The 16,429-nt window shown below is 39.6% G+C and overlaps 2 protein-coding genes across 2 annotated transcripts; both read right to left on the bottom strand.

Annotated features, from left to right (window-relative positions):
- On the bottom strand, positions 3,035-3,654 carry LOC104789986 (defensin-like protein 8). The gene is made up of 2 exons (XM_019246548.1): positions 3,495-3,654; positions 3,035-3,342 (listed from the first exon to the last, which is right to left on the bottom strand). Exons 1-2 carry the CDS (start codon positions 3,562-3,564, stop codon positions 3,173-3,175), a joined length of 240 nt encoding a protein of 79 aa, XP_019102093.1. The 5' UTR covers positions 3,565-3,654; the 3' UTR covers positions 3,035-3,172.
- LOC109133258 (defensin-like protein 8) lies at positions 12,890-16,429 on the bottom strand. The gene is made up of 3 exons (XM_019246240.1): positions 16,366-16,429; positions 16,043-16,213; positions 12,890-13,077 (listed from the first exon to the last, which is right to left on the bottom strand). Exons 1-3 carry the CDS (start codon positions 16,427-16,429, stop codon positions 12,890-12,892), a joined length of 423 nt encoding a protein of 140 aa, XP_019101785.1.

Raw genomic sequence — 16,429 nt, 5'->3', positions numbered from 1 at the left:
TTAGTAAACATAATTCACATAAAATTATTATTACATATTATCTTATGATATTATTCTAATTAAAGTATATTCTTTTGTTACCTTGTGCTTTGAAAATAGTGTTTCCTCTACATATTTAATTAACCATATTAATTTCTCTTTTTATTGTTTTTCTTTCTTTTCATATAAATACAAAATTAACATCAAATTAATATGATGTACATATAAAGATTTAGATTATAAATTTTAAGTCAGGGCTTGCTTGCAATCCCTCACTGGAGGCTATGTAATAGTACAAATCTTCCATAATACATATCCCAACTGTATCATTTCGATCTCCAGTAAGATCCTCAATTACTTATCTGTCTTTTTGCAGCCAACTAGTCCGACAAAAATTTTCAACCAATGTGGAGCTTAGTATTTAAGAGAAACATCCAACTTCTGTTCAGAGTGTGATTCTAAGAGACTCAGGATATAGTGGAGAAGAACAATTTTTTGCTTGATTTCTTGGGTTGGAATCTCTTTTGAGGCGCATATTTACTTCAGGTTGGTGAAGTCTGAGCTAGTTCACTTGGCACAGAAGTGGTTAGCCTAATTGTGTTCCTAATTTTGATTAATGCAGATGTGTTACCCTTATATATGCTTTTGGTTATGTAATATGTTATTAACAGAAATAAAATATATATATATTCTGCAGAATCAGTACATGACTATTGAAATAAGTTTTGTCATTGAATTAGATTTTGACCAATTACAAAAGATGTTGTAAAATGTGGCATCACCAAATTATCTATATGTTTATCATGGGAAGTAGATCGATCCTCAAACAACCCGACCCGTTTTTTTATAATAATAACGATATATATTTAAGCATCTGATACTACTTAATTAAACCAATCAAACCACAATTCATCATTAACCAGCAACAACCAATAATCTTAGCGGAAACATAAAAACAATACAAAACCAACATATCATCAATACAATAACATTCATAACCATTCTATCCAACAACCTAACATAACTCTAACCAAGGTTCCAACATCAATAACATAACCCTAACACAATAACCGAGACTCTAGATCATCCTCCCATCTACGAGCTATACACACAAGCTAATCAAGAGTACAACCACAAATAAAACATAACAAACCAGCCATTGAACAGAACATCTGATAACATTTCACCACATCTATACATCACCACACAAAACAAGTCATACAACTCAATCGCTCAGATAAGCTCATGGTCACACACTCACCTTAATTATAACAACAAGTACAACCAGAAAAAAAACTCTCCTCGCGTCTGAACCAGTCCAGAAACGTCATACAACAAATCACAAAACAAAAAGCAACCTTGAAGCAAACTGGACAGAAACATAAAAAAAAAACAGTCTTAAAGGCGAAACCCTAATATTAAAACAAAGCGTTAAATATCAAATTCCTCTGGTGAAAACCTACCCCTAGACGTCACAAAGCTTCCTACCAAATTTCGTGCCGATCAGAAACCATACGAAACCACAATATCAGTTCCAATACCCGATAGTCCCAATTGGTGTCTGAGAAAACGTGTCTCACGAAACTGCCAATAACTCATCGAATTTAAATCCAAATATACTTTTGTAAAAAGGAGAATGACTATGAAAGTCTTGGTAATAACTCTACCAAATTCGTTACCTTTGAGTTTTGATCTGCTATGTCGCAACTGTTTTCTCCCAAAGCCTAACGATTCAGCTCCTTCTCCTTCTCTCTAATACAAAGCTTTGTTGATCTCTTTCTCCTTCTCCTTCTCTCTAATAAAAAGCTTTGTTGATCTCTTTCTCCTTCTCCTTCACAATCGACCAAGAGCTCCCTCTCTCTTTCTCTGAGGAACCAACAACGACAAACCTCTACAACTAAAAAGAAGAGAAGCGTCGAACCTTGTATACAAGAATTAAGGCCTCTTTGGTTTAATTAAATTAAACAAGAAAATAGCTAAACCAATAATTAATTAAACCATCATTTTGGTTAATCAATAAATCGATCAGGTTAATAAACCAACAATGATGAAACCAAATCTACTTCAATTTCCGATATCTGACGGTCGGTTTGCTACGTCCAGGAGACTTTAAAGATTTTTTTACCTTCCCTACAAATCACCACATAATTTTTCCCTGTGTTTTGTCCTTACTCGTACAGTTCGACAATCACTTCTCGGAATGTCACCCATCCTGAAACTACTTTATCTCAAGCATGCATAACTCTGGAGTTCTCTCAATATCCTTGACAGAAACGATAAGTTCTATATACTATATAGGTGGTCAAATCAATATTTTTCACACTATGTAATAGTACAAATATTCCATAATATATATCCCAACTCTCATTTCGATCTCCATTAAAGTCCTCATTTACTTATTTGACTTTTCGCAGCCAACTAGTCTGGCAAAAAATTTCGACCAATATGGAGCTCAATTTTTATGAGAGACATCAACCTTCTGTTCAGAGTATGGTTCTAAGAGACTCAGGATATGGTGGAGATAGACATTTTTTTGCTTGATTTCTCGGGTTGGAATTTCTTTTGCGGCACAAATTTATGTTAGGTTGGGGAAGTCTGAGCCAGTTCACTTGACATGGAAGTGGTTAGCCTAATTGTATTCCTAATTTTGATTAATTCAGATGTGTTACACTAATATATGCTTTTGGCTATGTAATATGTTTATGACCAAAAAATGAAATATGTATTCTGCGGAATCAATACATGATTATAAGAATATGATGTGCCATTGAATTAGATTTTGAAGAATTGCAAACGATGTTGTAAAATGTGGTATCACCAAATTTTCGATATATACGTTTATCATGGGAGGTATATCGATCCTCAGTTTTTACTTTGCAATCATTTAAACACGACGAGTTAGTCTAAGAAAGTATCTATATAAGCTTTTTTTTTGAATATAACATTGATTAAAATAAAAGGAAACTTTTTATTTTAATGCTTAAATATATTTTTTAATTAATTTATATATTTTATATTATTTTTAGTTATTTTGAAGAACAAAGAAATCCGAAAATAAAATATTAAAAACCCAAATTTAACAAGGAATGTCTGTAATTCAAGATATATAGATATATTCTCCAACAACCACATAGCAATTATTGAAGGAAGAAGTTTGAAATACAAGTGAATCTTGATAATATTATGATAGTCTTTAACAGGCTTTGGTGCATAAACAACGACGGAAGACTCCATCGAATTCGCATTGACCGCCTTCAAATTTCTCGAATTGTTGGCATATGATGGCACAACTGTTACTGCTAAAGCACACACTTGAGAAACGGTCGCTCCGTGTCTTGCATATTTTATCCGCCAAACCCATCTCTATATATATAAAAACATTTGAGCATATATGTGTTAGTACTTAATAATTAATGTCTATAAGAAAAATGTATATTCATTACGATATAACAACTAAATTCACATACTTGTATGTATGATAATTTTGATACTCTAACATGACATGAGTATTGTACCTGTAGTGGTAGCAAGAATGATAAAAGAGATAAGGAGAAGGGCTGAAAAAACACGGTTAGAGAGCTTCATTTTTGGAGAGAGAAAGTATGAATATTTTAAAGAGATCGTTGAAAATAGTTAATTGTTTTGTTGGAAGAAAAAGTGTTGTTGGTGGCACTATATATAATATTTAAAATTTGTTGATAAACAACTCTTAAAAATTAACCTATGATATATATACCTCTTTTTGACATGTGTTTTGTAAAACGAAATTTTAATACATCATTATCTATGTCATTTGATTGAAGTATGTTATTATATCTAAGAAACATATTTTTTAAAAGCAAATTGTCTTAAGCTAAAAATAGCTGCAACATAGAAAGTATCCAATATTTATATTGTCTTTTTATCACATATGCCATATATACTAAAATGTATTTCTGATTTTAATAAACTTAATTCACATAAAATTATTATAGATATTATCTTATCATATTATTATTCTAGTTAAAGTAGTTTTTTTCTATTACCTGGTGCTTTAAAATAATATTTCTTTTACATATTTATTTAATTACATTTTCTTTTTTAGTTTTTTCTTTCTTTTCATTTAAATACAAAATTAACATCAAATATGATGTACATTTAAATATTTAGATTATAAATCTGAGCTAGGGCTTGTTTTCAACCCCACATTTGAGGCTATGTAACAGTATAAATCTTCCATAATATATATTCCAACTGTATCATTTCGATATCCCTTAAGATCCTTATTTACTAATCTATCTTTTTTGACATGTGTTTTCTAATAAAAACTTTTAATACATCATTATCTATGTCATTTGATTGAAGTATATTATTGTAATTAAGAAACATATTTTTTAAAAAGCAAATTATCTTAAGCTAAAAATAGTTGTAATATAGAAAGCATTCCAATATTTATTTTGTCTTCTTATCACATATACCATATATTCCCAAAATGTATTTCTGTATTTTAATAAACATAATTAACATGAAATTATTAGTAGATATTATCTTATGATATTATTCTAATTAAAGTAGATTCTTCTATTATCTTGTGCTTTGAAATAGTGTTTCCTTCACATATATATATTTATCTTTTTTATTTGTTTTCTTTCTTTTCATTTAAATAAAAAATTAACATAAAAATGATGTACATATAAAAATAAATATAATAAATTCTGAGTTAGGAGTTGACAAAAAAAAAATATTATGAGCTAGTGCTTACTTGCAACCTTTGACTAGAGGCCATGTAATGGTACAAATCTTCCATAATGTATATCCCAACAATATCATTTATGTGACAATCCTTCCCATGGACCCCACTAGCCCCCGCTAGCCACCCCAACTTACCCCAAGCTGGCCCTGCAAGGCATTAATCCTAAACCCTCACCGTGGAAATGAAACTAATCATCTAAATTCACCAGTAGGTTATTGGTGCGCCAAACTGAAACGACCCGACCCGTTTTTTTTAAATAAAAATACAATATATAATTAAGCATCCATACTACTTAATTAAATCAACCCAAACCACAAAAACATCATCTAAACCAGCCATAACCATCTTACACAGCGGAGACGTACAAACAATACCAAACCAACATATCATTAATACAATAAAATTCCTAACTAATCTATCCAACAACCTAACATAACTCTAACCAAGGTTCCAACACATAACCATAAATAACCAACAACACACAAATGAGACCCTAGATCATCCTCCTCCTCATCGCCTTGATTCCACGTTCACACTTTGCCTTTACCTGCACCGCAAACACAAATTGAGATGCGTGAGTATTTAATAAACACTCAGTGAGGCCATCCTCCCATCTATTGGGCTATACACACAAGCAACTGAGATTCTATTATTAAATCCAACAACCAAAACACAAACAACACAACAAACCAGGAAAGACTCGGTTAAGTCTGGTGTCGCTCGACACTAAGTTGGTGTAGACCGACACTAATTCGGTGTCGACCAACACTCAACCAACATGGTGTCGACTGACACTAACTGGTGTTGATCGACACCACCTCCGTAGACACGATCTGCACGAAGCCGAACGACGAACCTCCGTTCCAAACTGCTTCCAAACCTTCCCAAACTCTTCCAAACTTCTCAGGAACCTATGGGAACATGAAAACAACCAACCCACACAAGAAAAACACCACAAACACAAAGAAACAGCCAAAACAACAGAGATATCAGGCTTAAATCAGCCATGGTCAAGCACTCACCTCTTTTGCAGGAAGATTCTCACTCGACAACGACGAATCCAACACTTAGAAACATTCTCCTTTGTTCCTAGCACAAGATCTTCACTCCACAGCAATAGATCTCTCTAGAACAGCACAGGATCTCACAAATCTCTCTCAAAAATGTTTTCTCCTTCTTCTCTCTGCTTCTCTTCCAAAAACCCTAAAAGGACGAAATAAGTCGAGTTCCCCTTTTAAACTCGAGTTAAGGGCTTCTCCTAAACCAACCACGCAAACCGGACGATTAAAATCGAACCAATCGAACCGTCAAAAAACGGTGTCGACCAACACCACAAGTGGTGTCGATCGACACCCTAACCAAAATTCTAGAAATTGGTTCGCGAGCGTTACAATTCTCCCCCACCAATAAGGATTCGTCCTCGAATCCCGCAACATCGTCCCTCCACCAAGGAACCCCGTGAAATCGTCACCACGCCCACACAATCTCCGACCGGACTGAACATCATCAGCCAAGGCCTTCCGTGCAACTGTCGCAACAGCCTGCACATTCACGTGACCCAACAGTCCACTCGACCCTGACCTCACTAGTCAGCACAATACAACAACATGAGATTTAACCCGACCTCTGAGGTCTCATCCAACCACTATGCTCATACCCACATCCTATACATTGTTTGCTCTCTCACTCATACGTTCTCAGGTTGCAACCGTCGAACTACACCGCCTGCACTCTCAGACTGTCGTCCTCGAGCATACCGTCTCACTCTCGGATCATCACCCTCGAGATCTCGGTACCAGGGGAACTACTCATCCCCTCCGGGGAACTAATCATCCCCTAGGAGAACTAATCATCTCCTTTGCCGCTCTCAGGGTAGCAACCCGTCAAGCCTGCAGTGCACTAGGGAAACTAATCATCCCCTCAGGAGAACTAATCATCTCATCCGGAGAACTAATCATCCCCCCAGGAGAACTAATCATCTCCTCATGAGCAAACAAGTCCTAATGTCTATAAGCATCTCCTGACCGGAACCACCTCCCGTGGTTTGCGTATAACATCACAATGTCCTACCAACCACCATATTCCCTCACTGGAATATCAACACCATCATGACCACTAATCAGACCAACTCTAACACATCTTAACCATTCGTGTGTTTACACACGCCCTTTTCAAAAATAGACAAGTTCTAACTATTCATAAAACGTTCTATTTGTTTGCAACCGCAATCTCCATAACTAGCTTTTTCTGCTTGGCAATTATCCACAGCAAATCATCAATACGAGCGTAATAAAACAAACAAGTACCATACGTTCGCATATTCTGATTCACCGCATCAAATGCTTTGCAAGCCGCAACTCCGGTGTTTCACATACCCTTTCCAAAATAGACAAGTCCTAACTATTCATAGAACTTCACATTTTTAGAAAATTTCTATTCATGGAAACTTTCCATTTATATACCCAATATACCTCAGGATTCCATAGGAACTAATCAATCATCTTAATGAATCCTCTTCAACAACACCAGTAAGCACAGCGGCCACACAATTGGCTAAACAGCCCGCCAAAAAGGCCACACAAGCCCCTCCAAGGCTCGCAAACGCTAAAAATGGGAACTTCTATCTCCCCTAAAACTTTCCATTTTTAGAAATTTCATCTTTTGGAAACTTTCCACTTATAGAAACTTCTATATCAAGAATTTCTCTCCATTTTACAAATCACATAAACATTCATCCATTACGCATCAAAATTTCATAAGAACTAATCATCTTATTAAATTCTCAAATGCAACAAACGTCTACAATTCCAAAACGCAAAAGCTTAACAGAACCAATGAAAACATAAAGGAACTAAACTCCGGGATTGGCGCCCGGCCCCTCCCTCAGCTGCATACCTCTCATTGTCAACTGCTGTAACCTTGGACAATGTGGCCTGATATGTCCGACCTCCTTGCAATAAAAGCACACTCGAATGTTCTCTTGCGTCCCACTTCTCTTGGGGCAGCTTGCCAACCTGTGATCCATGCTCCCGCACCCGTAGCATCTTTGACCGCATTGGTTTATCACCGACGTCTCCTCCCACTTAATCTTATTTCTTTGTTCTGACTTGTTACCCTTGCTCGGAACGCTCGGCTCCAATGTCTCCTCTGTCAGAACGGTAGGGCTAACCACCACAATCTTCCCCCTCAAGTCATCATCTATTAAAGCTGCAGTCTCCACTAGCTCTGCCCTTGTAGCATAACTCATCCCTCTGCAGTGGACCCTCAAGTCCTCACGAAGCGCCCTCATGAACCTCCTAATCTAAGCCACCTCAGACTCCATCGCCCGACCACCATTCATCAGAAGCCGACTAAACTCCAAGTCCAGCTCCCGTACCGATCGATTCCCCTGAGATAACTTTAGAAACTGCACCTCCAACCGGTCTAATGCCTCTCTAGGAAAATTCTTGCGGTTGAACTCCTCGACGAAGTCAACCCAAGACATCTCCCTCTGCACTCTCCTAGCAGCCACTGATCTCCACCACAACTGAGCATCGCCAATCAAGTGGTGGACCCCTATGTCCACCCAAAAATCCTCAGGACATCTGAGAGACTGGAAGTTACGTTCCGCTCTCGTCCTCCATGCATCTGCAACAGTAGGATCAGTACCACCCGAAACCCGCTCAGTATTGATGTTATTCATCTCCCTCATCATACTGAAATAATGAGAATGAACTCCCGCATCCGTAGCCACGGGCTGCTGCACCCCCGCAGCCACTGGCGGTACTGCCTGTGCATGTGCTGGTACCACATCTGGTATCCGCACTAACAGTTGTGTCAACAAGCCTGCAAGATCAACGCCTCCCCCAGGGGCTCCACATGCTGGGAGTCCCACACCTGGAACCCTAGCATCACCGGCCACTCTGGCACTGACACCGCCCACACCGACCCCCTCAGCGCCTATGGTCCCATCGGTACCCTCACCGGCCACACTCATGGACCCCTCCTAGAAACCATGCGACTCGTCAACACCCTCAGCTGTCACACTCTGGTCCACAGTCTCGCTAACAACTGGGACTCTGTCCCTACCACGACCACGTCCGCGTCCAGGACCACGTTCGCGCCCTCGACCACGACCAGCAACAGCACACTCTCTAACCATCTCTGCACTAACAGAACAGAAGGCTAAGCACACTATTGAAAATCACACACAGAGCACACACACATCTTACCATGGAATCTCATTGAAGGCTCGAAGAGGATGATGCTAGGACTCCATACAACAACCAAATTGACTAACTACTCATAATCAATTTCATCACCCAACATAAAGTATCAATCAACATAGAGATTAATTCAACCAATTAAATCCCTAAACCGCTCTACAACATCCACATAACCATCCTAGAACCGTGTACGCTCTGATACCAAATTGAAACGACCCGACCCCTTTTTTTTTAAATACAATATATAATTAAGCATCCATACTACTTAATTAAATCAACCCAAACCACAAAAACATCATCTAAACCAGCCATAACGATCTTACACAGCGGAGACGTACAAACAATACCAAACCAACATATCATTAATACAATAACATTCCAAACCAATANATTCCTAACTAATCTATCCAACAACCTAACATAACTCTAACCAAGGTTCCAACACATAACCATAAATAACCAACAACACACAAATGAGACCCTAGATCATCCTCCTCCTCATCGCCTTGATTCCACGTTCACACTTTGCCTTTACCTGCACCGCAAACACAAATTGAGATGCGTGAGTATTTAATAAACACTCAGTGAGGCCATCCTCCCATCTATTGGGCTATACACACAAGCAACTGAGATTCTATTATTAAATCCAACAACCAAAACACAAACAACACAACAAACCAGGAAAGACTCGGTTAAGTCTGGTGTCGCTCGACACTAAGTTGGTGTAGACCGACACTAATTCGGTGTCGACCAACACTCAACCAACATGGTGTCGACTGACACTAACTGGTGTTGATCGACACCACCTCCGTAGACACGATCTGCACGAAGCCGAACGACGAACCTCCGTTCCAAACTGCTTCCAAACCTTCCCAAACTCTTCCAAACTTCTCAGGAACCTATGGGAACATGAAAACAACCAACCCACACAAGAAAAACACCACAAACACAAAGAAACAGCCAAAACAACAGAGATATCAGGCTTAAATCAGCCATGGTCAAGCACTCACCTCTTTTGCAGGAAGATTCTCACTCGACAACGACGAATCCAACACTTAGAAACATTCTCCTTTGTTCCTAGCACAAGATCTTCACTCCACAGCAATAGATCTCTCTAGAACAGCACAGGATCTCACAAATCTCTCTCAAAAATGTTTTCTCCTTCTTCTCTCTGCTTCTCTTCCAAAAACCCTAAAAGGACGAAATAAGTCGAGTTCCCCTTTTAAACTCGAGTTAAGGGCTTCTCCTAAACCAACCACGCAAACCGGACGATTAAAATCGAACCAATCGAACCGTCAAAAAACGGTGTCGACCAACACCACAAGTGGTGTCGATCGACACCCTAACCAAAATTCTAGAAATTGGTTCGCGACCGTTACAATTCTCCCCCACGAATAAGGATTCGTCCTCGAATCCCGCAACATCGTCCCTCCACCAAGGAACCCCGTGAAATCGTCACCACGCCCACACAATCTCCGACCGGACTGAACATCATCAGCCAAGGCCTTCCGTGCAACTGTCGCAACAGCCTGCACATTCACGTGACCCAACAGTCCACTCGACCCTGACCTCACTAGTCAGCACAATACAACAACATGAGATTTAACCCGACCTCTGAGGTCTCATCCAACCACTATGCTCATACCCACATCCTATACATTGTTTGCTCTCTCACTCATACGTTCTCAGGTTGCAACCGTCGAACTACACCGCCTGCACTCTCAGACTGTCGTCCTCGAGCATACCGTCTCACTCTCGGATCATCACCCTCGAGATCTCGGTACCAGGGGAACTACTCATCCCCTCCGGGGAACTAATCATCCCCTAGGAGAACTAATCATCTCCTTTGCCGCTCTCAGGGTAGCAACCCGTCAAGCCTGCAGTGCACTAGGGAAACTAATCATCCCCTCAGGAGAACTAATCATCTCATCCGGAGAACTAATCATCCCCCCAGGAGAACTAATCATCTCCTCATGAGCAAACAAGTCCTAATGTCTATAAGCATCTCCTGACCGGAACCACCTCCCGTGGTTTGCGTATAACATCACAATGTCCTACCAACCACCATATTCCCTCACTGGAATATCAACACCATCATGACCACTAATCAGACCAACTCTAACACATCTTAACCATTCGTGTGTTTACACACGCCCTTTTCAAAAATAGACAAGTTCTAACTATTCATAAAACGTTCTATTTGTTTGCAACCGCAATCTCCATAACTAGCTTTTTCTGCTTGGCAATTATCCACAGCAAATCATCAATACGAGCGTAATAAAACAAACAAGTACCATACGTTCGCATATTCTGATTCACCGCATCAAATGCTTTGCAAGCCGCAACTCCGGTGTTTCACATACCCTTTCCAAAATAGACAAGTCCTAACTATTCATAGAACTTCACATTTTTAGAAAATTTCTATTCATGGAAACTTTCCATTTATATACCCAATATACCTCAGGATTCCATAGGAACTAATCAATCATCTTAATGAATCCTCTTCAACAACACCAGTAAGCACAGCGGCCACACAATTGGCTAAACAGCCCGCCAAAAAGGCCACACAAGCCCCTCCAAGGCTCGCAAACGCTAAAAATGGGAACTTCTATCTCCCCTAAAACTTTCCATTTTTAGAAATTTCATCTTTTGGAAACTTTCCACTTATAGAAACTTCTATATCAAGAATTTCTCTCCATTTTACAAATCACATAAACATTCATCCATTACGCATCAAAATTTCATAAGAACTAATCATCTTATTAAATTCTCAAATGCAACAAACGTCTACAATTCCAAAACGCAAAAGCTTAACAGAACCAATGAAAACATAAAGGAACTAAACTCCGGGATTGGCGCCCGGCCCCTCCCTCAGCTGCATACCTCTCATTGTCAACTGCTGTAACCTTGGACAATGTGGCCTGATATGTCCGACCTCCTTGCAATAAAAGCACACTCGAATGTTCTCTTGCGTCCCACTTCTCTTGGGGCAGCTTGCCAACCTGTGATCCATGCTCCCGCACCCGTAGCATCTTTGACCGCATTGGTTTATCACCGACGTCTCCTCCCACTTAATCTTATTTCTTTGTTCTGACTTGTTACCCTTGCTCGGAACGCTCGGCTCCAATGTCTCCTCTGTCAGAACGGTAGGGCTAACCACCACAATCTTCCCCCTCAAGTCATCATCTATTAAAGCTGCAGTCTCCACTAGCTCTGCCCTTGTAGCATAACTCATCCCTCTGCAGTGGACCCTCAAGTCCTCACGAAGCGCCCTCATGAACCTCCTAATCTAAGCCACCTCAGACTCCATCGCCCGACCACCATTCATCAGAAGCCGACTAAACTCCAAGTCCAGCTCCCGTACCGATCGATTCCCCTGAGATAACTTTAGAAACTGCACCTCCAACCGGTCTAATGCCTCTCTAGGAAAATTCTTGCGGTTGAACTCCTCGACGAAGTCAACCCAAGACATCTCCCTCTGCACTCTCCTAGCAGCCACTGATCTCCACCACAACTGAGCATCGCCAATCAAGTGGTGGACCCCTATGTCCACCCAAAAATCCTCAGGACATCTGAGAGACTGGAAGTTACGTTCCGCTCTCGTCCTCCATGCATCTGCAACAGTAGGATCAGTACCACCCGAAACCCGCTCAGTATTGATGTTATTCATCTCCCTCATCATACTGAAATAATGAGAATGAACTCCCGCATCCGTAGCCACGGGCTGCTGCACCCCCGCAGCCACTGGCGGTACTGCCTGTGCATGTGCTGGTACCACATCTGGTATCCGCACTAACAGTTGTGTCAACAAGCCTGCAAGATCAACGCCTCCCCCAGGGGCTCCACATGCTGGGAGTCCCACACCTGGAACCCTAGCATCACCGGCCACTCTGGCACTGACACCGCCCACACCGACCCCCTCAGCGCCTATGGTCCCATCGGTACCCTCACCGGCCACACTCATGGACCCCTCCTAGAAACCATGCGACTCGTCAACACCCTCAGCTGTCACACTCTGGTCCACAGTCTCGCTAACAACTGGGACTCTGTCCCTACCACGACCACGTCCGCGTCCAGGACCACGTTCGCGCCCTCGACCACGACCAGCAACAGCACACTCTCTAACCATCTCTGCACTAACAGAACAGAAGGCTAAGCACACTATTGAAAATCACACACAGAGCACACACACATCTTACCATGGAATCTCATTGAAGGCTCGAAGAGGATGATGCTAGGACTCCATACAACAACCAAATTGACTAACTACTCATAATCAATTTCATCACCCAACATAAAGTATCAATCAACATAGAGATTAATTCAACCAATTAAATCCCTAAACCGCTCTACAACATCCACATAACCATCCTAGAACCGTGTACGCTCTGATACCAAATTGAAACGACCCGACCCCTTTTTTTTTAAATACAATATATAATTAAGCATCCATACTACTTAATTAAATCAACCCAAACCACAAAAACATCATCTAAACCAGCCATAACGATCTTACACAGCGGAGACGTACAAACAATACCAAACCAACATATCATTAATACAATAACATTCCAAACCAATATATCCAACAACCTAACATAACTCTAACCAAGGTTCCAACACATAACCATAAATAACCAACAACACACAAATGAGACCCTAGATCATCCTCCTTCTCATCGCCTTGATTCCACGTTCACTCTTTGCCTTTACCTGCACCGCAAACACAAATTGAGATGCATGAGTATTTAATAAACACTCAGTGAGGTCATCCTCCCATCTATTGGGCTATACACACAAGCAAATGAGATTCTATTATTAAAGCCAACAACCAAAACACAAACAACACAACAAACCAGGAAAACAAGACTCGGTTAAGTCTGGTGTCGACTGACACTAAGTCGGTGTCGACCGACGCTAACACGTCACTGGTGTCGACCGACACTAAGTCGGTGTCGACCAACACTCAACCAACATGGTGTCGACCGACACTAACTGGTGTTGATCAACACCACCTTCGCAGACANAATCTCATTGAAGGCTCGAAGAGGATGATGCTAGGACTCCATACAACAACCAAATTGACTAACTACTCATAATCAATTTCATCACCCAACATAAAGTATCAATCAACATAGAGATTAATTCAACCAATTAAATCCCTAAACCGCTCTACAACATCCACATAACCATCCTAGAACCGTGTACGCTCTGATACCAAATTGAAACGACCCGACCCCTTTTTTTTAAAATACAATATATAATTAAGCATCCATACTACTTAATTAAATCAACCCAAACCACAAAAACATCATCTAAACCAGCCATAACCATCTTACACAGCGGAGACGTACAAACAATACCAAACCAACATATCATTAATACAATAAAATTCCTAACTAATCTATCCAACAACCTAACATAACTCTAACCAAGGTTCCAACACATAACCATAAATAACCAACAACACACAAACGAGACCCTAGATCATCCTCCTTCTCATCGCCTTGATTCCACGTTCACACTTTGCCTTTACCTGCACCGCAAACACAAATTGAGATGCATGAGTATTTAATAAACACTCAGTGAGGTCATCCTCCCATCTATTGGGCTATACACACAAGCAAATGAGATTCTATTATTAAAGCCAACAACCAAAACACAAACAACACAACAAACCAGGAAAACAAGACTCGGTTAAGTCTGGTGTCGACTGACACTAAGTCGGTGTCGACCGACGCTAACACGTCACTGGTGTCGACCGACACTAAGTCGGTGTCGACCAACACTCAACCAACATGGTGTCGACCGACACTAACTGGTGTTGATCAACACCACCTTCGCAGACACGATTTGCACGAAGCCGAACGACGAACCTCCGTTCCAAACCGCTTCCAAACCTTCCCAAACTCTTCCAAACTTCTCAGGAACCTATGGGAACATGAAAACAACAAACTCACACAAGCAAAACACCACAAACACAAAGAAACAACCAAAACAACAGAGATCTCAGGCTTAGATCAGCCATAGTCAAGCACTCACCTCTTTTGCAGGAAGATTCTCACTCGACAACAACAAATCCAACACTTAGAAGCCTTCTCCTTTGTTCCTAGAACAAGATCTTCACTCTACAGCAATAGATCTCTCTAAAACAGAAAAGGATCTAACAAATCTCTCTCAAAAACGTTTTCTCCTTCTTCTCTCTGCTTCTCTGTCCAAAAATGGCTAAAAGGACAAAATAAGTCGAGTTCCCTTTTTAAACTCGAGTTAAGGACTTCCTCTAAACCAACCACGCAAACCGGACGATTAAAATCGAACCAATCGAACCATCAACAATTGAAATTTTTCGATGAATGTGGAGCTCATTATTGAGGAGAGACATCCAACTTCTGTTAAGAATATGTTTCCAAGAGACTCGGGATAGAGTGGAGATAGACAAAATTTTTGCTTGATTTCTTGGGTTAGAATCTCTTTTGAGGCACATATTTACGTCAGCTTGGGGAAATCTGAGCCACTTAACTTGGCATGGAAGTGCTTAGCATAATTGTGTTTCTAATTTTGATTAATGGAGATGTGTTAACTTATCTATGATTTTAGCTATGTAATATGTTGATGACCAAAAAGTGAAATATATATTACCCGGAACCAATATATGATTATTAGAATATGATGTGTCATTGAATTAGATTTTGAGGAATTGAAAAAAGATGTTATAAAATGATGTATCACCAAATTTTCTATATGTTAATCATGGAAGGTAGATGATTCTCAGTTTTTACTTTGTAATAATTTAAACATGACGAGTTAGTCTAAGAAAGCATCTATATAAGCTTTGATTTTGAATATAACATTGATTCAAATTAAAGGAAAAGTTTATTTTAATGTTTAAATGATTATTTTAATTAATTTATAGTAATTTTATATTATTATTAGTTATTTTTAAGAACAAATAAATCCGAAAGTGAAAGATAAAGAACACAAATTTAACAAATAGTGTCTGTAATTCAATATATATATATATATATATATATATATATATATATTTCTCCAACAACCACATAGCAATTATTGAAGAGATAAGTCGGAAATACAATTGGATCTTGATAATAATACGATGGTCTTTAACAGGCTTTGGTGCATAAACAACGACTGAAGACTCCGTCAAATTCGCATTGACCGCCTTCAAATTTCTCGAATAGTTGGCAGATGATAGCACAACTGTTATTGCTAAAGCATACACCTGAGAAACGGTCGCTCCGTATCTTGCATATTTTATCCACCAAACCCATCTCAATATATATAAACACATTTGAGCATATATTTGTTAGTATTTAGTAATTAATGTCTATATGAAAAATGTATATTCATTACTATATAACAGCTAAATTCACATATTTGTATGTATGATAATTTAGATCCTATAACATGACATGAGTATTAAACCTGTAATGGTAGCAAGAATGATAAAAGAGATTAGGATAAGGGTTGAAAGAACACAGTTAAAGAGCTTCAT

This window comes from Camelina sativa, chromosome 6 (genome assembly GCF_000633955.1).
Source record: "Camelina sativa cultivar DH55 chromosome 6, Cs, whole genome shotgun sequence".
In the NCBI taxonomy this organism is placed as follows: Eukaryota; Viridiplantae; Streptophyta; class Magnoliopsida; order Brassicales; family Brassicaceae; genus Camelina; species Camelina sativa.
Note: the sequence above shows the minus strand (reverse complement) of the source record. Positions and strands in the feature narration are given on the sequence as shown.